The following is a 23,932-nucleotide window of genomic DNA, read 5'->3' on the forward strand; positions in this document are numbered from 1 at the left end:
TTCTGGGTAGACTGAGTTGAACTGTAAGTGGGTTAATTATCTTCACTATTGGGAATGAACCTAGAAATTTTGGGCTAAATTTTTTGCTATGCATTCTTAATTTTATGTATTTGGTAGATATGAAACTTTGTCCCCCACACAAAAGGGGGGTTGGAATGAGTGGTGTTTATCAGCTGGCTTCTTGTAGGCTTCTGCAGCTTCCACTAGAGCTTTCTTCGTATTTTCTCATCCTTTCTTTAGCGTGTCCATCCATTTGGTCAGAGACATGGAGGAGGGAGGTTCTCTAGGCAGCTCAGGCATGGGAACAAATTCCCTGCCACTGATAATTTGAAAAGGAGTTAATCCAGTGCTGCTGTGGATCGAGTTGTTGTACACCACTTCGGCGAAGGGTAGCAAGTCTGACCAGTTGTCTTGCTGATAGTCTACATAACATCAGATGTATTGTTCCACTATCATATTGGCGCTCTCTGCTGCACCCTTCATGTTGGGATGAACCGCTGAGCTCAGTCCTTGTGTGGACCCAATGGATCTCAAAAACTCTCTCCAGAACCTGGCTATGAACTGGACTCCGCTGTCTGAAATGATCCTCTTGGCCACCCCGTGCAGGCAATAAATGTGTTTCACAAACATTTTAGCTAATTTCTTTGTGGACGGCAACCCTGAGCAAGCGATGAAATGTGCCTGCTTGGAAAACAAATCAATAGCTTCCCAGATTATTCTATTCCTGCTGCTGTCTGGGAGCTCAACAATGAAGTCTATTGCGATCTCTTCCCATGATCAGCTAGAGCTGGCCACTCGTTGCAGTAGTCCATGTTTTCCCATGTTGGTGGCGAATTAGGCAGCCACTGGTATCTCTCCCATCCATGACCTGGCAAGAAAGCCCATCCCAGTGGTGCTTGATTCACAGGCTGCAGCCATGGCTGGCTAGGAAGAGATCTTGGCCAAGCCCTTTCTGCTGGCTGGATTGATTTCCTCATATTGATGGGGGATCTGTCTGTGGCTCAGCTGCAGGGTAATGGCATGTTGCAGAGCCTTTGCTAGGGAAAGAAGGGCGGGGTTCCACTCAGGTTTGGCTGCAAAGGTTGATCTGGGAAGCTCCAATCATCTGGTCGGCTACTGGGTGATTGCTTTTGTTCTCTTCAGTAGTGTGTTGAAATAGCCCTTTCAACCCCCTCCGGCTGTGACCGCATATCTCCAGTTATAAATCTCCAGTTTTCTTCCTCCACAGATTCCTTTGCAACTTTGGAAGGTTTGCAGAGAAGCGACCCGTCATCTGCTTCTATTCCCAAAGGCTCTATCTTCATCTTTGCTGATATTTTACGCTGACCCGAGTCAGCGACGTGTCAGTGTTCTAAATATCATCCAAAATTAAATCAGAGTCCAAGGCAAAGTATTGTCAAAGTTCCAATTTATTAAGAGAGTCATGTTGGCACATCTGTGAAAATCTGAATTTGAACTTCCTGGTTTTCCCCACCCAGTTGAGAGTTCATGAGTTTGCCCTCACACCCACAAGTCTGTCACATGGTCCAATCTTCCACTGTCATGCTGGCAGTTCCACCCATCCAATTCTGGTCAGGTTCAGAGGTGTAGAGACAAAGGATGACTTTGGATTCTAGAAAGTAATTTTATTTTGACAATATCACATTCTACTTCTTACTATTCCCCCTCCCAATTCCCCACTAATGAAACAGCGTAGTAGAATAGGATATTAGTGTGGCAGGCCAAAGTTCCCAAAAGGAACCGGCTGCAGGCCTGACAAACCCGCATCAGTCATGGTTGAGAATAGATATGGCCTGGACATTATCTGGATTGCATAACCAATGAGAGGAAATCGAAATTGAAATATATGAGTGGGAGGATCATAACCCAATAAAATTAAAATGGAAAGGCCAAAAAAGAAGAAAAAGATGGATGATGAACCCAGATATCGCAAAAAAAAAAAAAAACAGAATACACTCAAATGCTAGTGAAAGAATTAAAATTATTTCTTAGAATATAAGAAAAAGAAGACACCTCAATGCAAAATCTCTGGAATACCATGAAAGCATACATAAGAGGCCTCACGATCGTCTATATAGCAAGAAAAAGCAGAAAACAAAAAGATCAACAAGAACATATGCAAAAAGAACTTAGTGAAGCAGAAGCTGAATTACAGAAAGACCCAAAGAATAAAACTAAAAAAGAAAAAATAGAGATGATAAAACGTAAGATTAATTTAATAACTCAAAAAGAATTAGCATAGAAAATTAAAGCAGCCAAACAAAATTACTTTGAACAAGCCAACAAACCTGGACAATGGCTGACATACAGATTGAAAAATGAAAGAGAAAAAAGAATGATATATCAAGTAAAAGATGATGAAATATTCAACACAAATTGGAAGAAGCAAATTATTCAAAAATATTTCACAAAATTATACATGCAAGATAGTATGGAGAAAACTAAGATAAAAAAATATTTAAACCTAGAAAAGATAAATCCAATCTCGAAAGAACAAGGCAGGTGATAAATAGGCCAATAACGACAGCGGAAGTAGAATTAGTCCTGAAAAACCAGAAGAAGAATAAAACCCCAGGACCAGATTGAATCCAGGTGGAGTTATATAAATATAATCAAATAATATTGGAAGAACTAGCATTGGAAATGTTTAATGAAGTTTTAGGAAAAGCCAAGATGCCTGAATCATGGACGGAAGCAATATCGCTCATCCCCCAAAAAGAAGCTAACTTACAAGAAATTCAAAACTACAGACCAATTTCACTATTGAATTCCAATTATAAATTATTTGCAGCAATTATGGCAGGAAGAATTAAACAAGTGCTAAATGAACGAGTACATCCATATCAAAATCAATTTTTACCTTAAAAACACATTAAAAATAATACGTCATCCTAGATAAACTAGAATATTATGAAGCGCATCCAGAAAAGCAATTGGTACTGGTTTTCCTTGATACACAAAAAGCATTCGACAATGTAATCTGGAAGTTTATAACAACTCAATTAGATAGGATGAAATTCGGAGAAAAGTTCACAAAAATGATAGAAAAACTATATAATACCCAGACAGCCAAAGTTCTGATGAACGGAGACCTAACAGATAAAATTGAAATAAAAAGGGAGTTAGACAGGGATGTCCCATCTCTCCTTTGCTGTTTATATTAACTTTGGAAATATTGTTAAATGAAATTAGGAGGACCAGGGAATAAAAGGTTTAAGACTCAAAAATGAAGAATATAAAACCCAAGCTTACGCTGATGATTTAGTATTTGTTTTAGAGGATCCATTAGAATTTAGTCCGAAATTAATTCAAAAATTAGAACAATGTGAGAAGGCAGGATTAAAAATTAATAAAAGCAAAACAAAAATGTTAACTAAGAATATGACAAAAAAGCAAGAACACTTGAAATTAGTGACTAAGAAGTGAAATACTTGAGGATTTGAGTGTCAGCAAAGTGTTCTACAATTAAAGATGATAATTATAATAAACTAATGACACAAATAAAGATTTAGAAAGTTAGAAAAATATTTAGTTATCACTTATAGGGCGTATAGCCAGTTAAAATGAATATTTTATCAAGAATTTTATTTTTGTTGCAAGCCGCACCTATAAATCCTGGTAAAATTTTCTTTCAGGAACTTAACAAACTAACATCTAGGTTCATCTGGCAAGGACGAAAGGCGAATATTAAACTAAAGTCAATGCAACACAGCAAGGAGTTATACACACAAGCAGTAACACTAACATGGTTGAAGGACTGGATGGAGTTAAAAAATAAAAGAATCTTGACCTTTCTACAAGTAGGTTGGCACACGTTCCTATGGGATGGTAAAAACAAAACACAATTACTTTCAAAAACATCTAATTAGAAACACGCTATTGCAAAACTGGTTCAAAATTTAAAAGAACCACTATGTGAAAATACCGAATTGGCTATCCCCGACAAAAAGGACAACCCACCCAAATTTTACAGATATGAATAAAGTGATAATATACAAAAACTTAATTAATGGACAGGGAAATTTTAAAATAATCGAAGACTTGGCAGAACAAAACATGAAAGTCGACTGGCTAACTGAATTAGATAAATGGGAAAAATTTGGGGGGGACAAATTTAAAAATGACACTATCGGTTGCATACAAGGAAAACCAGCACAAAATGTTTTACAGATGGGAAACTCCAGCAAGGTTAGCAAAAAACTCAGCAAATATAGCACCAAAATGTTGGAAATGTGAAATAGCACACGGAACATATTCACATATGGTGGACATGTGAGGAAATCAGAAAGTATTGGAAAAAAATTACAAATTGGGTAGAGTCGATAACAGGAATCAAAATTGATTGGAAACCAGAAGTATTTTCATTAGGAATAATGACAACCAAATATAAGAAAGAAATCCAGTATTTAATTCTACACATAATTACTGGGGCGAGGATTGCCTTTGCTCAGAAATGGAAAAATAAATTGATACCATGCGAAGATGAAATAATAAGACTGATAAAATGGACAAATTAACAAAAGAAATTCAGGGAACAGACAGAATATTATCAGATATGGGAAAATGGTATAAGTGGATGGAGGAAAGAAACAATGCTCAATGAAAGAAGCCCAAAAAGCCCAAAAATAGAAGTTAAGGAGGAATAACACGTGCCTATGTACTCAAGAGAGTTTAAACTTATTAGAGGCAATCAGTAAATATATCTGATAGATTATTAAAATAAGAGGGTTAAAATGGTGAAACTCAAATGAAATATATTAGAAGGGGAAATAACATAAGGAGAATTGTACCGATTTGAAACTACTACCGTATAAGAAGGAACATGAAGTTCCAATGTATTGTGTAAAGGTAGTTTATATCTAAGTTTTGTTTGTCTGTAACCAAAAAGAGTGTATACCTTTTTAAAATGAAAGTTATCAGAATTTTAATCAGTGACGTCATCAAAGTAAACAAACCCACATGTTGATTACATCAGCAGATCATGCCCCTAAGCGGAAGTGACGTGCACAGCCCCCACCCTCCGGATATGATGTGCATAGCCCTCCTCCCCGGATGTGATGTGTATAATTGACCCCATGTGGTGCAGGACTCACAAGGTCATAACCCTAACAGGATATGTTGTATTGGCCTAAGCTCATCATAACCATGAGTAGCCCTAACAGATTAGGGGTGGTGCAGTATCCTAGCCCTATTATTTCAGATATGTTGAACATAACCCCATCAAGATGCCAAGCCTCTGGATACATAATTAGCATAACCCTAGACCAGCGATGGCGAACCTTTTTTGGCTCGTGTGCCATAAGTGGGGGGATATAATGCAATGCGCGACCCCCCCAGTGTGCATGCAATACCTAAAAGGTATTTATTACTAGACAATGGTTTTAATTTTTTGTTGAGACAGGGTCCACATTTAACCCACCTTTTTTTCTAAAAGGTATTTATTTCTAGGCGGATTTACAAACACAGCCCTTTTAAACCCCACAGCTGGTTTTTACCTTTGTAAAATCTAAAGACACATATTTTGCCAATTGCACCCTCAAATACTCATGTAACCGTTTGAAGCTCACCTACAGGAAAATACAAGGAATATTAACAGGAATTAAAATGTTTATAAAAGGCAAGCCGCCAGGCTGCATGCAGGGGTTAAGCTTTATTCAGGCATGCCTGTGAAATGCCCGGGCATGTCATACCCACCCACTCCACCCCGTGATTCTGAGCATGCGCAAGAGGCATGTCACGGACATGCCCGGGCATGTCTTCCCCATCGACCCCGTGATTCTGGGCATGCGCATGAGGCTGAAATTAAGGCCTACCTGCACAAACTACCCAGCTCTTGTAATGACAAATCCTTGAGTCTTGCGCATGCCCAGAATCAGGGGGGATATGACATGCCCAGGCATATCCCAGGCATGCCTCTTGCGCATGCCCAGAATCACAGGGAGTGGGTGGGTGGATAAGACATGCCCGGGGATTAAATTATATGTATCTATCTGATAAGCCATCTCAATAAATAATTGGGTGGAGAACAAAATTTAAAAAAATACTTTAATAATTATAATAATTAAAATACACAAAAATTAAAATAAATAGCAACAGAGACTGAACGTTAAAACTCTACTTCTAAAATTGTAATCGTTTTATTTCTTGCCCAATTTTAGCATTCATGGAATTATTAGTTTTCTCTTATCATAGTTCAGGCACGTTTTACATTTAGGAATTTGATGTACTGCAAATTAATAACATGTATTGATCTAGCAATAAAAACTTGCATTCAATAATGAAAGTGATTTTGGGCGGATCCCTGTCGGCCCAAACTACCCAAAATGCTTGTAGACATTCTCAATCATCCAGGTATTGCTTATCCCAAAGATGCTTTTTCAGGAGGCAACTGTACTTTGCTTTTTTTCTTTGAAGACGGTTCACTTCTCATCCAAGAAGCTTCTTCAGCTCTGACAGGGCTGTGGGGAATGGATTCCTTCCTTTCCCCACTATACAGTCAGAGCTGAAGAAGATACTTGGATGAGAAGTGAAACGTCTTCAAAGAAAAAAATAGGAAAGTCCTGTTTCCTCCTAAAAAAAGCACCTTTGGGATATCCACAGGGTTGTTGTTGAGAAAATAGGCCGCTGGAGCTCTCTGCCTTTAGGCCCCAAAGTAAAAAACAACAAACAAACAAACAGAATTGAAATACAGTATATAAAAAAATGAAGAAACGAGCTCGCTCGCACGCTGGCCGCAATAACCGTCTTTTTCCGTTGCCTCCGGCTACAATAAGCGTCATTTAAATTCGATTGCCGCCGGCCGCGATAACCGTTCTTCTCATTCGGTTGCCGCGGCTGCGACAAGCGTTCTTTAAATTCGGTTGCCGCCGGCCGCAATAACCGTTCTTTTCATTCGGTTGCCACGGCCGCGATAACCGTTCTTTTCATTCGGTTGCCACGGCTGCGACAAGCGTTCTTTAAATTCGGTTGTCGCCGGCCGCGATAACCGTTCTTTTCATTCGGTTGCCGCCGAGCGCGATAACCGACCTTTTCGGTTGCCGCCGGTCGCGATAACCGACCTTTTCCTCGGTTGCCGCCTTGCGGGACTTCCCTATAAAAGCATCGAGGTTGTTTCTTAAAGCGGCGGCGCGGACGTCACTTTCCCCGGCCGCGTGTTTACGTGGAGCTGAAGATGGCGGCGCCGGTGGGTCCGCCGAGGCTCCTTCAGACTCCGTAGATTAGACCGGCAGAGCGCGAGTTGCTGATGCCGAGCGAGCGAGCCGTTTCGGAGGCTTGAGGACAAGTCTCCCTTCTGGCTTTAGTTAGCTGCACTGTTAACTGTCTTGTCCCCCCGTGCAGGAGCCATGGACGAGCAGGAAAGACAGAAGAAACTGGCGTTCGCCAGAGCCATGGTAAGGCGAGAAGGGAGCGCGGGGTGGGAAGACTGCCAGGCGGTAGATCTGGTCGCGGTCACGGGTGGGTGGGTGAGGTGGGAGAAATAGGTGGTGACGTGGGCGACTTGGGCTTCATGGGTGGTAAGGAACATAAAGCTTGCCCGCCCCGCCCCCTTTTTCCGTAACTAATATATATATATTGCCCGTCTGCCCCCTTCCCGCTGTCAGGAGCGGCGGCGGAGTTAATAAAGCTCACTCGTGGGTGGCTGAGAACGAGGCGTTTCCTGGCGACTTTTCCGTGTTGCGCTTTTCTTTGTGTACGACTCTTTCTCTCTGTGTGTCTCTCTCTCTTTCTCTCTCTCTCTGTGTGCGTGTGTGTTGGAACTGTCATTGCATTTGAGGTCCTCTCCATGCAAATCGTAGGCTCCAGAGCAAGGCGCTTTCTTCCTTGCTTGTGATATGTATCAACCCCATTGGCTGGGGAACAGCTGTTGCTCTTGGCAAGAGGTTGTACATGCCTTGGAAATGCCACAGGTCCCAACTGGTATCCATAATTTAGAAGAGCAAGGGATGGCATGTGGCTGTAGGGATCGCAAGTTATTCTGTCTTGCTCTATAAATAGGTGCCTTGAAAGCCAAGGCAAAAAATGTACTGTCCTAAGTCAGGTTTATAATGTAAACGCACTATACAGCAGAGGAAGATGAATAAGACCACTGAAAAATTTATAATTAAACCTGTATACACCACTGCAAACTATTTGGTGTAATGTAAGCCATGTGCACAGTAGAGGTTATTTAACTGCTGTAATGGGATTGAATATATGAATGGCTTCTCAGGACTCCTTAGTCCCTTACTGTGCTTTTGGGATACCCAAATAGTCCAGTGAGCTCTTAATTGCAAGTAATTTGAACACTACATGGTTTGCATTGTTAATTTAAGAGTAAAATTAAATCATTTTGCTTGCATTGCAGTTTATGTTAAAAAGGCACATTTCTGGGCATCAGATTTTTTTTTAAAGTGGAAAATATATAACATTTTCAATGTGCATAATGCTTGACAAGAACTTAATTATGAGATATTTGTAAGTAACTACAAAACATTCTTTTCAACATCCTTTTTGTGTTAGGTTTAAAACACTTTGCATTGCTATATTCAGATGATGAATTCTTTAATTTATAAAGTAATTTTAAGTTGAATCTTTTTATTCAATCCATAAATGTATATCTGAAATTTGAGCAGGGATTGCTTAAATTTAAGCCCAGAACCTGTTGCTAAGCGAAAAGGTTGTTAAGCGAACCTCCCATAAATGTCTATGTGGACTGCTATGCTCAATAACAGCAATTGTGACATTCTGAATTGCTGTCATTAAGTGATTGTGTAGATTATTAAATGAATAGAGTCCCAGATAAGGAGCATAGGATACTTGGAGATGGGGGAACCCCCTTGAAGGCTCCAATCAGGAGCAGAATATCCTCCCTCCTGAAATCCAAGCAGGATTCTCAGCCCCGAGAGAAGAGAAACTTGTTATGTGGCCTGCTCTGGGCCTCCTGGGACTTTCTCCACTTGCTTAAGGCACACCACATTCTACACTGTGTTGCCTCTGCACTCAGGAGCTAAAAGTCCTGCTTGAATTTTGGCTCCTTGCTGTCTCTGAGGGCTGGTTGAAAGAGCTGCCAAGGGAAGCCTTCAATAGGGGCAGGAACAGAGCTCAAATAATCAGGATCTGAGCTTTGTTTTTACACTCCACAGCCAGATGTCAACATACAAAGAACAGTTGCAGGAATTGGGTATGTCTAGTCTAATGAAAAGAGGGATTGAGTGCGTGTGTGACACAATAGCAGTGTTCCAATATTTAGGGATGGCAACAAAGAAGATGAGGTCAACCTATTCTCCAAAGCACATGAAGGTAGGACAAGAAGCAATGGATGGAAACTAATCAAGAAGAGAACCAACCTAGAACTGAGGGGAAATTTACTGACAGTAAAAGCTATTAACCAGTGGAACAACTTGCCTTCAGAAGTTGTGGGTACCCCATCACTGGAGGTTTTTAAGAAGAGATCGGGTAGCAATTTGTCTGAAATGGTATAGGCCAGTGATGGTGAACCTTTTTTGGCTCGCGTGCCACAAGTGGGGGGAGCGCAGGGGGGTCGAGTGCAGGCGTGCCGCACCCATAATGCAACGCGTGACCCCCCCAGTGTGCATGCGCACAAAACGCGCGACACCCCCCCCCATTTTTACATGGTTTTTTTTGCCCTCCCCAGGCTCCAGGGGCTTTATAGGAGCCTGGGGAGGGCGAAAAGAGCCTCCCCCGACCCACCGGACGCCCTCTGGAGGCTTCAGGGACTGTCCAGAGGCTTCCCTGAAGCCTTCGGAACGCTTAAAACCACCTTCCGAGCAAACCAGAACTGACTTCCGGGTTGTTGGGAGGGTCGTTTTAAGCTCTCCGAAGGCATCAGGGAAGCCTCTGGACAGTCCCTGAAGCCTTCGGAGCGCTTAAAACCACCCTCCGAGCAAACCAGAAGTGACTTCCGGGTTGCTCAGAGGGTGGTTTTAAGCGCTCCGAAGGCATCAGAGACGGTCCTTTCGCCCTCCCCAGGCTCCTATAAAGCCTCTGGAGCCTGGGGAAGGCGAAAAATAGCTTTTAAAAAGGTGAACTCAGCTGGCCAGCCCCTTGCTTGCCCTGACAAATGGCTCCGCATGCCACTTGTGGCACGCGTGCCATAGGTTCGCCATCACGGGTATAGGCTTTCCACTTGAGCAGGGGGTTGGGTAAAAAGTCCTTCAGGCTCACTTGCAGCTCTGTTACTATGTTGAACTCCTCTCTGCAGGAAGGAACTCCTTCCATAGGGTGTAGAATTCTACAGAACTCAAATCATCAGGATCTGAGGTCTATTTTTCCATCCCATCAAAGTTAATCTTCCCTACACATATTGAAGAGGAACTCTTTTAGCATAGTGGAGAAATCAGAACTAAAATCTTAAGGATTTAAGCTCCATTTCTGCACCCCTGGAAGGATGTTAGTTCCCCACACAAAGAAGGAGAGTCCTTCCACAGGATGCAGAAAAAGGTGTTCAAAGTATCACAATCTGAAGTGTCTCCAACCTCCCTGAAGGAGTTCAGCTCCTCCATGCATAGAAGGGAGCTCCTTCAGTTGGATGTGGGAACATGAGGTCCATTTTTTTCCAACCCATGAAAACAGTTCTTAATAGGTAGCTCCCAAACATGAGAGACAGTCTCAGCAGGTGGCAGCAGCTTGCAACCTTCCTTCTCAGCTTCCCAATTGAGTTTCAAAGGAAATCAACAGAGGAAATTACAAATGGCAATTGTATGATTATGGGATGCTTGGCAATCAGTCTTAAGTGTGAAAAGATTCCCAAGCACCAAACTTAAAATTGTATAATGGTGTGTGTGTGTGCGCGCGTGCGCGCGTGCATTGTTTTATGATGGCTTGGCCATAAAGCATCTTTTTGAGGCCCTTAATAACTTTAAATAAAGTTAAATAGTCATAAATTGAACACTACCTGTAGATCTGATTACTGCTTAGAATGGAGACCACTGGGAAATTGCAAGTCTTTAACCTAATTGAGGAAGATGCAAAAAATCCTGGAAGAATGCAATGGAAAACTTTTTTCATATAGTTGCTAAGAACTTAATATGGAGTCTGTGAAGATTATCAGTTATCGGAGTGATGGTTGTCCTAAAAATGCTTTTTCAAAAGGCAACTGGACTTTGTTTTCCCCTGAAGACATTTAGCTTCTCATCCAAGAAGCTTCTTCAGTTTTTTTCGGAACGTCTTCAAGGGAAAACAAAGAAAGTTCAGTTACCCCTTGAAAAAGCACCTTTGGGATAATATGGAAATGTCTGTGAAGTTGAAGTTAACCAGAGGAAGTTGTTACTTTTAATCTGTGTTACATTAAAACCTTAAGAACATGCTTATTGTATTTTTTGCCATATTTATTTACTGAAAATATTCAAAGCAAAACATTGAAAGTATATTATCAATACATTATTAAAAGCAATATTTAAAAATCCCAAGAGAGCTTAAAGTTTCAGGTCATGTTTTTTAAGACAAATGTTTTACATGAGTATAATTGTATATATTAATTCTACAGTTGACAAAATGCTAAATATAGTAATATTTTTACAATATGAATATATAATTCAATAAACCAGAATGAAATGAAGATTAAAAATCTTTTTTCCCTTTATATGGGCTGATTAATTCTACAGTGTTTTAATTTTAAACTTTAAATTCTAAAGGTATTTTCAAGAAAATCAGTTTAATGAAATGGTTAGAGCATCAGGTTAGAGATAGGGAGACCATAAGTCCTATTTCCACCTGCACAAAGCCAGCTGAGTGACCTTGAGCCAGTCATGTTCTATTGTCTTAGGAAGGAGGCAGAGGCAAATCATTTCAGAAAATCTTGCCAAGAATCCTGCAGACTTGGCATTAGGAGTCAAAACTGGCTTGAAGGCACAAAAACAGAAAGTGTATTTATCCAACTTGAAAATTAAACATTTGTGAATCTTCTTGCTATTAAAATGGTAAATTATTATGAACAAATAATTCAAATTCCCCAACTTTATCTAATCTCTATTTATTTTTCATCACTTTTCTATTTTAACTGGTTTTACATTCACTAATGCTATCTTTATACAGAGGGCCATTAATGATATTCTTCCAGTTATCTGGCACTGATATAGTCTTGAATACATATGTTGAGCAAATTGCACAATTATTCCTTAAGCAACTCACATTCATAATTCAACATTTCTCCACACTGTCTGCCCAACACAATTTTTCAAAGGTCTTAACCAAGCAAAATAAAATAACAACCAGAGTCTATTTTGTGCACCTTTGTGTTCATTTCTTTTATCCTTTGCAATAAATGTACACATGGATGAATTTGGTACCAGAGACTGCACTAAAAGGTATCCTGTTTCTGTGCTAGTTAATTTCTAGAATTCAGTTGCTTTTTCTAGATTCTCTCACTTCTTCATGCAATTTGCTTTCTGTCTGTGTGCTACAATTAAGCTATTACAGGCTAATTAATGGATTAATTATAAAACACATTTTTCTTTCTCAATTAGTCATTTGCTTAATTTATGTTTCTTGATGAAGAAACATGTAAAGATGTAGTCAAATCCAAGTTTTCTATTATAAGATTGATTCCTTTGTTTCTGAAGTAATTTTCATTAATCTAAAGGTGTGTCTCCCTTTCTGTACTTGTTTTAAAACATCCAGATGCTAATGGAAGACTGTCTCAATAGCAGTTATCTCTCTTATCCAGTCTTTATCATTCTGTAGGTCAGAAAATCCTAGAAATGAATAAATTATATTTAATTTGTTAGAGCTTAATAGTATGCACATGCTAAGGGAAGGGGGGGCTTGTATATCTTTTTCAAAAAAAGGTGATAATAATGAATAATAATCTTGTTTGTAGAACAAAGAAAGCACTTGCACATCTCTGAATAATATAAGCAAATAATTATATCCAGTATAATGGCTGTTCATAGCCTTTGCTTTATTGTTGAAGTGTTTTATATTTTTTAGATATGTAGGGTTTTAAAAAAAAATGTTATATAAACATTTAGAAGATATGTTTCTAATGGATTGAAAAAAAGATATACTGTTCATCCTTGTTAAATAAACTTGATAATCAGTGTTGCCAGGGTAACGGACAACGCAATTATATATGATTTTAATTAAAAATAAAATATTGTTTAATAGAGTTAATTATTCAGATAGTATGCATAAGTTTATATTACTATTGAAAAACACTTATATACTCTTGGAGTTTTTTTTCATAGTAGCTTCATAGCAGAATTTTACTTTTGAATTATAAAAATTGTGCCTTTCCTCATTCTTATTAGTAGGCTAAAGGGAGATTACATAGTTCACCCAAATTAGTGAAAAGCAGTATATCTTTTTGCAAAGAATTAAACAATTCAAAATGTTTTTTTAGTGCTCATTGAGTGAGGAAAACTAATGACATTTTGTCGGTTTATAGGTTAATCCCACATTAAGACTTGGTGTGCTGTTTTCAATGGGGAAAAGTACAGATGCTTTATATGCATGTTATTTAGAATGGTAAATCATTTATTTATATTGGCACCTTTATTATTTTTATAAACTACTCAAGGCAATGAAAAAATATCTAATACTTCTTATTTTCCCCACAACAATAATCCTGCGAGATGGATTGGGCTAAGAAAGAGTGATCGGGCCAAAGTCGTCCAGTTGGCTTTCATGTTTAAAGCAGGACTAGAACTCACAGCCAGGCTGGGCTGGACTTGTATGGGGGGGGGGGAATCAGAAGCAGTCCTAGAGCTGCAGTGGGCCAAAACATTTTTTTGTGCCATGCTCCCACGCCTGGCTGGGGCCGAGTGTCATCTACGGGGCTCAGGGGTAGGCAAAACCAAGTTCCATACTACAGCACAAAGGGACATTGTTTTTCAGTGGCTTTGGAGCTCCCCCCTCCCATTGTAAAGCCCAGCCCCAACCTGGCCTAGCAGTCAGACAAAGCCTGTTTTGTCAATGGTGAGAGCAAGAAGCTACCAAAGGTCAGCTATGGTGGCAGAGTGCAGGACAGCCGAAATCTGGGAATGCAGAATGGTGGGGGCTACTATAACTGGATTGCACTGTTATAGCTACAGCCTTCTAGGATGTGGCTAGCAGCTCCAGAATCATGCAGGTGACCCACAATTCTTGGTTAGCAATGGAAACTGGGACTGTGGGATTACTGTCACTAAGCGAGGCAGTCATATGTTGTCTTGCTTTACGACCACATCTCATTTTTTTTCAGGCTATGATTACTAGACACTTGGAATATCTTAAAATGTTATTGCAGGGATATATACTTTGGAAGAGTTAGGTCCTTTGTATATATTGAGTAACTATGTAATTTGGCCATTGATTGATGTGTAGTGCTTGAGAGTACAATTAGTCTTCAAAATACAACTGTAATGAAGACTGCTAGATGCTTGGCAACTGGTTATAAATTGAAGGTTACCTGTTTGGAAGCTATTATTTTTGCATGCTATGGCATTTTCATTTTGACTTCCTGAAGACAACATATAATGGCCGAGGGTGGGTTTCTGAAAAAACCTAAAAGCATTTATTTAGTAATTTTAATATGTTTAGTTATTGGATATTAACAATGCAGTAAATGCTTCAATTATCCTTGCAGATATGGAGCTATAGAATTGTAATCAATAAAACAGATATGAGGATTTATGACGTAATAATTTTATATGCTTTATAATTTCTATAATTTTGCTGGTGGTCCATAAACTTGTATGAATTCATTTTAGAGAGAGAGATAGGGTTTCATTGAAATAAATCTTTTTCCTATGAATAGAGCAACAAGCTAAAGATAATCCTCAATTTATAACTGAAATAGAGCCTGCATATTGCAGCCACAAGACATGACAGTTGCTAAGTGAAGTGCCAATGTGATTGCCTTGTAGCCTTGGTCAATGATCCCAATCCCTGCTCTTCCCATTGTTGTTATGTAGGGAGCTTCAGAGAGTTTGGTTGAGAAGGGGAGCAGTCTGATATGCTCCCTGACCTCTAGACACCATGTGGCATTGTCCTGGAAGCAAGCATCATTTTGAAATGGCCTTAATTCATTCTGAAATATTGATTGAATAAAATTGTGTATTGTTATAAAATTAAGGGTTTTTTAATGTTAGGTATATATTGTAGTGTAGTGCCTAAGACTTGAACTGACACTAGGGAGACTTGTGATCCAACCCATCCTCAGTTCAATGAGCCTTGTGACAAAATAAATAAAATTAATGACCCTCTCTCAACTCATCCTCCCATACAGAGGATAGATATGGAGAAGGCAACATACTCTGTCTTGTGCTTTAGAATAAAAGGTGGGACATATATCAATTAAATGGATACTAATATTGTAATTCTCCTTTAGTGCAGTTAATGAATCCCATGAAATGTCACATTATTTAAATTTGCACTATTTCAAATAGTATTTCTATGGAAAAGGAGATAATTGGTTCCAGGTTGATAAACCTAAATTTTTATATGTTTATTTATGAAATACTATATAATAGTAAAGGAATACAAAGTCCTATGCCAAGTGTACCTGCTATCTCAGGCATTCTGCTGTAGTTCTCCAAATCGGCTTGTTTTCTGAACTTTCCTTGAATGAGCTCTTCCTTTTCTTCATTTTGCCCAAAGGACAATTAGTATCTAAAACCCCAATGGTACTGCATGCTAGTCCCAACCATACTATGTTACTCTCACACTCACTGAATTTTGGCTTACATTGAATATGAGCTTGAATCTATTAATAATTTGCACTGTAAGTCACAATATTGCACTATTCAAATTTCTACTAATCATAAAGTATCTGTAAATACTATTCAGGCTGTTCAATGAATTTTTAGAAGTCCTTTTAAAAATGATTAAATCATGGCAACTTCTCCATCATTCCTATTGCCACATGCTGCTCTTGGTGATGAATTTTCCTACTGCTAACTCTTGGTCAGCAGTGGAAATTTGGGCAAACGAAGCAAGACAATAGAGGTAAGATGTAGGAACGTGCCAGTGCAGGAATGAGTCTGCTAAATAGGGCTTGTGCTATTTTTATATTGTTCAGATTTATTTTAAGATTGTTATTAAAAACAGGACCAAATGTGTCTCTATTATAGTCCATAAACTTGTTTACTGATTTCTTTCTCATGGTCTAACTGGATTTTCTATTGATATAAAGAATATTCCAGAGCAGAAAAATGCTGGGAGATTATGACTAAGGAAAAGTGTGGGAAACAGAAAGAGGCGTATGATTCAGTTTATAACATTTCCTGTCAATTATCCACTGGCTGAATTAAAAGCTAATACATATATAAACATAATATTGCTGTTTGCACAAGGGTATGATGACATGGTGCAATAAATTGAGAGCATTTATGTGAGTTCTTTTGAGAAATAAGATTGTGTTGCTGAGGGAAGATAATAAATAATAGCACATTGTTCAGGCAGACTCAAAAAGGCTAAATGTCTGTCAGATGACTACCGGTAATTAACTCAACATGCCAACAGCACCTGTTCCTTTCAATAGAAATGAAAGTCTTTCATTCTAACACAGGTTGACAATTTTCCCAGGAGACAAATGAGAAACTAGGGATGTTGGGGAGGGCCGCTAGCTCCGTCCCACTTCCTTCCCACCACTGCCATCCTGCCACTGCCTCCTTGGCCAGGCAGGGACCTTTATAAGGTGGGATATGGCACACAGATTGTAAAATGCCCATGTCTGCTCTAACATGATTTTATTTTATGTTCAGCTGGCAGAGTTTAAAAAACGAAACGGATACCTTGATGGACAGAATGCATTGAAAAAGAAGAAAAAGAAAAAGATATTAAAAGTCAAAGATGAGGAATTGATACAAAAAGGTTTGGATGGTAACCAATTGCAAACAGAAGAAGTGTCCCTACATAGCTTTCAAGGAGAAGCAGCTGCTACATCCGAATCTGTTACAGTGAGAACTTTGCCCAGTGATGAAATGATCAAGCATGATCAAACATGTACCACAGAAGTAAGTGTTTCAGACTTCGAGGATTTTTGGTTTTTTTTAGGGTTAAAGTTAGAGGCTACTTATTGTTAGATGGTGTAGTATATTATGTATTGTAAGTATGCTTAAACTTTTTTGCTTTGAATGTAAGAGCAAGTAAAAGATAAAGTAACCACTATTTTAATATGGGCAATAGTATTCATAACAGTACCACAATAAGAGGCTATAGTGCCAGAGTTTGATAGCATTAAGATAGTTTATAAATATTGATTAAAAAATAACTCTGCGAGCATTTATTGAAATTCGGGTCTGTTAAAATGATCTCACAAAATAATCTACATTGATGTTTATTTGAAATGTTACTGGTTATTGGAAATCTGTAAATATTGAGTTAATAGTTGGTTTTATTACAATGTAATATAAGTAGCCCTCAGTTAAGCCAAGATAATTGTAACTGAAATTTCTGTCGCTAAACACTGCAGTCTTAAAGTGTGATGTCACATGACCACATCACTTTGTCATTGGCAACCCCAGCAGTCTCCATTGCCATGATTAAGTGAATCCCACTGGGGATCCACCCTTCTCTAAGTCATTTCTGCTTAGTCTTTCAGCATGAGCCTCAGTAAAATGATAGGCTCCCTCTTCTTGAACCCTCCTCACCTGTCTATCTACTTCCATTTCTGTCCTTTTAGATGCCTGCCCATCCAGCTGCCCAACTATATCTGCCGCCATTCCATTGCACACTTCCCAGAATTTTATTTCATGCCGTCTTTTTTCATATTGGTATAGCTAGGGCTTGTTTCACGCCCTGCCCAGGGTTTCTGTTCACATGCCAGCCAGGGCTTTCTTTTGTGAAAGAAGCCCAATGTGTGAAAGATGGGACCTTTTCTCACATACCAAGTTTATTTAACTAGTGTGCAAAAGAAGAAGCCAATTAGGAACTTTAAGGATCACTTGTAAGTCCCTTCATCTCTATCCTAACTTCAAGCAGTGGTTGAACAAATTGACATAAAATAAAAACTACCTGTATGTCTGTTCAAAACCCTTGGTGGTCATCGCAGATCATATCAGTACATGACACAAAACATAAAGTAAATTATCAAATATTTCTATAAATCTGAAAATTCTCTTAACCTTATTAGTATTTTTCAATTTATAAATAGTAATTTTTAAGAACAATTTGTTTATGAAATACAGATTTTGACTAATGTAAAGTTATCCATTATTTTTCATAAAGGATTACAAACACTTTACAAACATGGAGAAATATAGGTGAAATTTTAAAAAGCTACCTATCTAATTAAGTTATGAATTCACATGATATGTACTCCCACAGAATATTACAGCAAATGGTCCTGCAGAAGTTCATTTCTTCCTTCCCTCCCTCCCTTCCATCCATCCATCCATCCATCCATCCCTCCATTCGTCCATATGGCTATCCATTTGCCAGAAGCCTTTGGATAGTTAACAAAAATTAAAAGTATTAAATGAAAGTAAGTGATAAAATTACAATCCTGACAATGAGTATACAGGAAATCCTTGACTTATGACCACAGTTGAGCCCAAAATTTCTGTTTCTAAGTCAGACGTTTGTTAAGTGGGTTTTGCTCCATTTTACAATCTTTCTACATTTGAATCACCGCAGTTATTAAGTTAGTAACATATTTCATAAGAAAATCTGGCTTCCCATTAACTTTGCTTATGAGAAGATTGAAAAGGGTGGTCACACTGGGACACTGCAACCATCATGAATATGAATCAGTTCCCAAACACCTGAATTTTGATCCTGTGACCAGGAGGATGCTGCAACAGTTACTATATAAGTGTGAAAAATGATCATACGTTATTTTCAGTGATGTCGTAACTTCAAATGGTCACTAAATGAACTGTTGTAAGTTGAGAACTACCTGTAGTTACAATTAGACCAGTTCCTGGATGAAGACAAAGACCTTGGGCTGATAGGGTTGGAATCAAACATATTTGAGGGAGAGAAGGCAATTCCAAAAGACTGGTGCTGCAACAGAAAAGATACGGCTTTTTACGGATCTAGAGCATACTAATCTTGTTAGATCATATTGGATAGGAAGAGGTAATTGAAGCATGACAATTATGAAAATTATCAGGCTTCCATCTTGAATTGTAACTTGACCTCCATTAGTCATAGTGGACTTAAATGTTTCCAGTGTTACACAAGAGTATACAAGAGCACCCATAACTATTCATCCTTCCACAATCTTTTACACATTCTACTGAACAACTACATATTCAGATGTAATTTTTAAGTGACTTTCAAGGACAACATTGTAGTAATCCAGATAACACATAGCTAGAATGCCAATGACTGTGAATAGAGCTCCCAATTCATAAATGGGCGCACATATCACACAAAACCAGAAGTCTATAGGAACCTCCCACTTCTGTCTGGGATAGCATATCCCTATATAAAAATATCTCTGGAACTGAATGCCCCTCCAAATTCACAGTGATTTCTTTTGTCAAGTGTTGAGCATAAATATATTTGCATCCAAACTCTCGTAGCCTCTAGCTATTGAAATTGAAGCTTGACAGTATCACTTGGTTGGCTCAGAGTTGAGATATGTAACTGGGTATTGTCAGTATATTGATATTGTCTAATATCATCTTGTGGGTGACCTTTCCCAGTAGTGCCATGTAAATGAAAAGCAAGTACAAGGTTATTGAGGAGCCCCGAAGTACTCACACAACAAGAACATAGATCTCTGTCCTCCCATCTAACTGGAACCAGGACTAAAGGAGGAAAGAGAACTTCATCAAGACCATGACCTTATTCCCAACCCCCTGGGCTGGTCCAGAAGGATGATTGATGACATCAAAATTAGCAAAAGACCAAGAAGGGCTAGGCTTTAATAATTATTTTATTATATTTGGAGACCACTGAGGTGCTGAACGAATCTGAGCAACTTATATCAAGCATAACCCATATTCTGGCCCAACTTTCAGTCCCTCTAGATAAACCAGACCAGGAAATCAATTTCACAGTAAAGCTAAAATTATTTTTATTGAGATTGGCTGTAATAATCAGATGTTTTTCTACCTGCAATTGTATGTAATATCACAGTCAGCTTTAAGGAATATCACCATTATGAAGCTGAATTCCCTGTAATGTTAGTTTATACTAAACATTTGTACTAGGATTCAAATATGGCCGAAGTCAGTAAAATAAAATATTTCCTATTGCCTTAAGACAAATTTCAACTTGATTATTGGCTCCAAAAGATTTCTCGCAATTTAATTCCAGGAAAGAGAAATATCAAGAGAGATTCAAATTACCAATTGTCAAGAGTAATCTTTGTTTATTATTCAATCCTTATTATTCAACCCTCACTTTCAAAAGTCATTACATTTAGCTTCATTTTTCCAATATAATCATCTTTTAAAAATGTGTATTGATTTTAAGCAGTCTTAGCAATAACAGATGCTGCCTAGCAACTGTTGTTCAAATAACTGAAGGGTTTCATTATCTTTCTATGTTAGAATACTATAAAAATTCTCACACTTTTATTGTTATTTATATTTTAGCTAGAAAGTAAGATTTCCACTCCAGAAGATGATTACAGCTCAGAGGTAAGATGATGATGATGTCTTATATGTTGCTTAAGAAAACATAGTTTTTAAAAATGCTGCTTTAAATTATTTGCGCTCTATTTTTATTATGTCAGTTTATTTTATATGAACCATATTATAGAATCAGCATAGTGAAAAACAATCTACAATACACATCTAAATAAATATTCCTAAAAATAATTTTAGGAAGAATATTTATGACTAAATAACATGATACAGCTTTGCAAAAATGGGTTTATCAATAATTTTCAAATATTATTAGACTATTTTGTAGTGTGTAATTGCGTAAGTATACAACAATACATACACACTACACAGACACATGCATAAATGCACATAAAGATATAGTTATATGTCTGTAAAAATTTATATTTTTATGTATTTTATATATATACTTTAATTGTACTAGGTATGAATGTACTGACTTGATTTTTTGGGTCTTTTACTGTTTGAGCATAAATATATTAAGCATATAACAAAAATAATGTTTATAATGTATATATAAAAGCATTGAAACATTGTAATGAGAGGGGATGTTGTATACTGGTCCTCTATTTACCATTCTCCTACATCTTCCCATACATTTGTGAGTAGCTTCTTATGTAGGCTGCTAACACACTCTTTAGTTCTTCCTTGCAGTAGTTTAATGTTTGGATAAAATGGAATACCCTTTGACTTTTCCCAGTAGCTTATCCAAGCAGGAAGTGTATAAAGTTGAAAACCTCTCGGAATGCATTGATTAGCAAAGAAATTAAAAACCTCTCAGAATGCATTGATTAGCAAAGAAATTGAACCCTTTTTAAATTTTAAATTGAAATTAAGGAACCAACAGAACCCACAAAGAACAAAAATAGTTGAACAATTTAATTGCTTTTTCATTAAGAAATATTCCTTCAGAATAGACAAAAGGGAATAAATCACAGCACAATAAAATGAAACAAATCCAAATTGTTACTTTGCTTTTATCTCCATTGTTCTTCAGATAGTTATATCATTCTTGATTCTTCAGCTTCCACATCCCTGCAACTTAGGGCTTTACTTACTTCTCTCTAAGTCAAACTGGAATAGATCTTTTCTGCTCCTCCCATGAAAACAAAATACAAAGGAAAAATTAAGCCATGTAAATGTTCATATTTCAAATTGATTCTTTAGAGTTTGAATTTCTTGAATTTCCCTTATGATCTCTATCTTTATCTAAATCGATAGGTTTAAATCTGATTGATGGATCAGATTTAAGTTTTTCTTTTTTGTATCTAACCATCTTGGGATGGAATTTCTCCCACATGCCACAGAAATATACTTATAAGATTGATGATTAGAATTTGAAATAAGTTGAATTAGTTATGGATGCAGAAGAGGCTGTATTATATCAGGCCTATAATTGGAAGCTTAGAAAATGATTTAGTCAGGCCCACATGTTGACTACAATTCATTTATAACCAACATATTTTTTCTATTTTTGTGTAAAAGGAGAGCAACAGTGCTTTCCAGTGACAGTTCTTTTCTTTTTTTTAACCATAAATAATGCTTTTAGAATGAAGAAAAAAAAGTTTCTTTGCAGGCATGGCATTCAATTCTTCAAGAGCTTTCTCCTCCCAGGAGGTTGATAGTCATGGCTGATTGGATATAGGACACAGAGTTGTAGTGAAGCCCAATCTCTTCAATATTTTGTGCCATTGTCCAACTCATATTGGTTCCATAGGACTATTTCTCATGGAAAGACTCATCCATACAAGTTGTTGTTAAGAACATCTTTTGCATCCTCTGTTAAATTATTTATTGAATTTCATAGAGGTCTATTAGTATTCATAACAGCTCAAACATGATGGAAGGATAATGGTGAGAACTTCTGTCCTTTCCCCATAAGCTAGTAGGGCTACTGCTTAAAGGCTACTTCACTTGTATTTGAATTATATTATTTAATACAGCACTGTCAAATATTTGATAACTCATTATGTTTTCTTGTGCTTTATTTTGCACAAATATTCAAATAAGCACAGCAATAGCTTGGAGTGTAAGGCCCTGAAAGCTAAAAGATGATTCAAAAAGACAGGGATAAATTGTGAGAGGCAAAAATTGTTTCTGATATGTATCTGTTAACAATTTATACATATCGGACATTTATTTAACCTTTGTCAGAATATCTAATATTTTAATTTTTTTGAGTTCTGCTTTTCAGTGTTCTAGGTAAGGTGTTAGTTACCAATGTAAGAAATAAAATTCTATTCTTCAACTCAGTATCCAAGTTTTTGAAAACCTCAGGAGTTTTGTATCAGCTGTTATATTAGGTATGTTTGGAATAACAGAACCTGTGATGTATTTTCCAAATATAAGTTACTTATAATTGTCACTTCTGTTTTCTTCCATTTGAGTCTTTGAATCAGTAAGTTTATCCTCGTTAAGTTCAATTGCCGGTGATCACCTGAATGTGTCTACGTAGATTTTTGGCAGTAGTATGGAAGTGGCTTATAATTTTTTCTTCTATGGTTTTCTCTCTCTCAATTTAGCCTTAATCCTGGGATTTGTTAATGTCTTTCATCCTACTACTAATCGGGTCTGACCAATTTAGCTTTGTCAGTTTTGGTTAAATGCTTCCACCTCTATAACGCTTCCTTATACAGTAGTTCCCAAAATTAGATGGCAAACTTTATTAGATTTCTATTACTTTTTGGTGGAAAGACATTTTGTATTACAGTGTAATGGAAACAAAGTATTTTCTTCTTTAAAATCATGATTTTTATCAAGCCTTTACTTATTTTATTTTTCGAATTTATATTGCTGCCTATTCGCCCATGGCGACTCAAGGCAGCTTACAGAATATAAAACCACATTTAAAACAATAAAAACTAACAAAAAGAATCAAATAAAATAAGGTAGTACAATATAACGAAATCACCCCCCACTCACCCCGCCCCAGCAACAGCAGATCACATGAGCCATTTAATGGGCTTTATTCATATTTCTGCATTAAGAAAAAAAATCCTGATTCAGTAAACACTAATTGTTCAATGAAATCCTTTAGACATGTTTTTTCCATCATCCAAGTCTTTGTTGGGGAAAAATATTACAAAAATTGACCTTCTCCTTATTTTACTTCACTGACAAGAGTATTTCCTTGTGTTAATTAAGTAAACCAGATGGATCAGGTGTAATCATGCGTAAATATGAGACTACTGTAGACTTATTAGAGGACAGATAGCTATTTCTAAGAACACATCAATTGCATTCTAAATTGTATTTTAAAGTATAATCCATATAGACATTTTTCTCATGCAGATAAATGGTGACAAATTTTTGACAAGAACTGATGTACCTTCTGACTTTATTAGGGTACAGTATTTATAATTAATTTATGGCAGTTAATACTAAAACACTAAGTGATTTTCTTTGAGAAATGAATTAATACTATTAATTGCAAT

The 23,932-nt window shown here is 37.4% G+C and overlaps 1 protein-coding gene across 1 annotated transcript in view; it reads left to right on the forward strand.

Annotated features, from left to right (window-relative positions):
- The first annotated feature begins 7,109 nt into the window (after positions 1-7,109).
- Positions 7,110-23,932, forward strand: part of AKAP9 (A-kinase anchoring protein 9) — a 100,589-nt gene continuing 83,766 nt past the window's right edge. Inside the window, exons 1-4 of the mRNA XM_081971472.1 lie at positions 7,110-7,391; positions 16,683-16,934; positions 20,469-20,513; positions 23,790-23,843. Of these exons, the coding sequence (XP_081827598.1) occupies positions 7,344-7,391; positions 16,683-16,934; positions 20,469-20,513; positions 23,790-23,843 (399 nt within the window). The 5' untranslated portion in view covers positions 7,110-7,343. The remainder of the gene's footprint in view (positions 7,392-16,682; positions 16,935-20,468; positions 20,514-23,789; positions 23,844-23,932) is intronic.

The sequence above is a fragment of the Natrix helvetica genome, assembly GCF_964273705.1.
Source record: "Natrix helvetica genome assembly, chromosome: Z".
Taxonomy (NCBI): Eukaryota; Metazoa; Chordata; class Lepidosauria; order Squamata; family Natricidae; genus Natrix; species Natrix helvetica.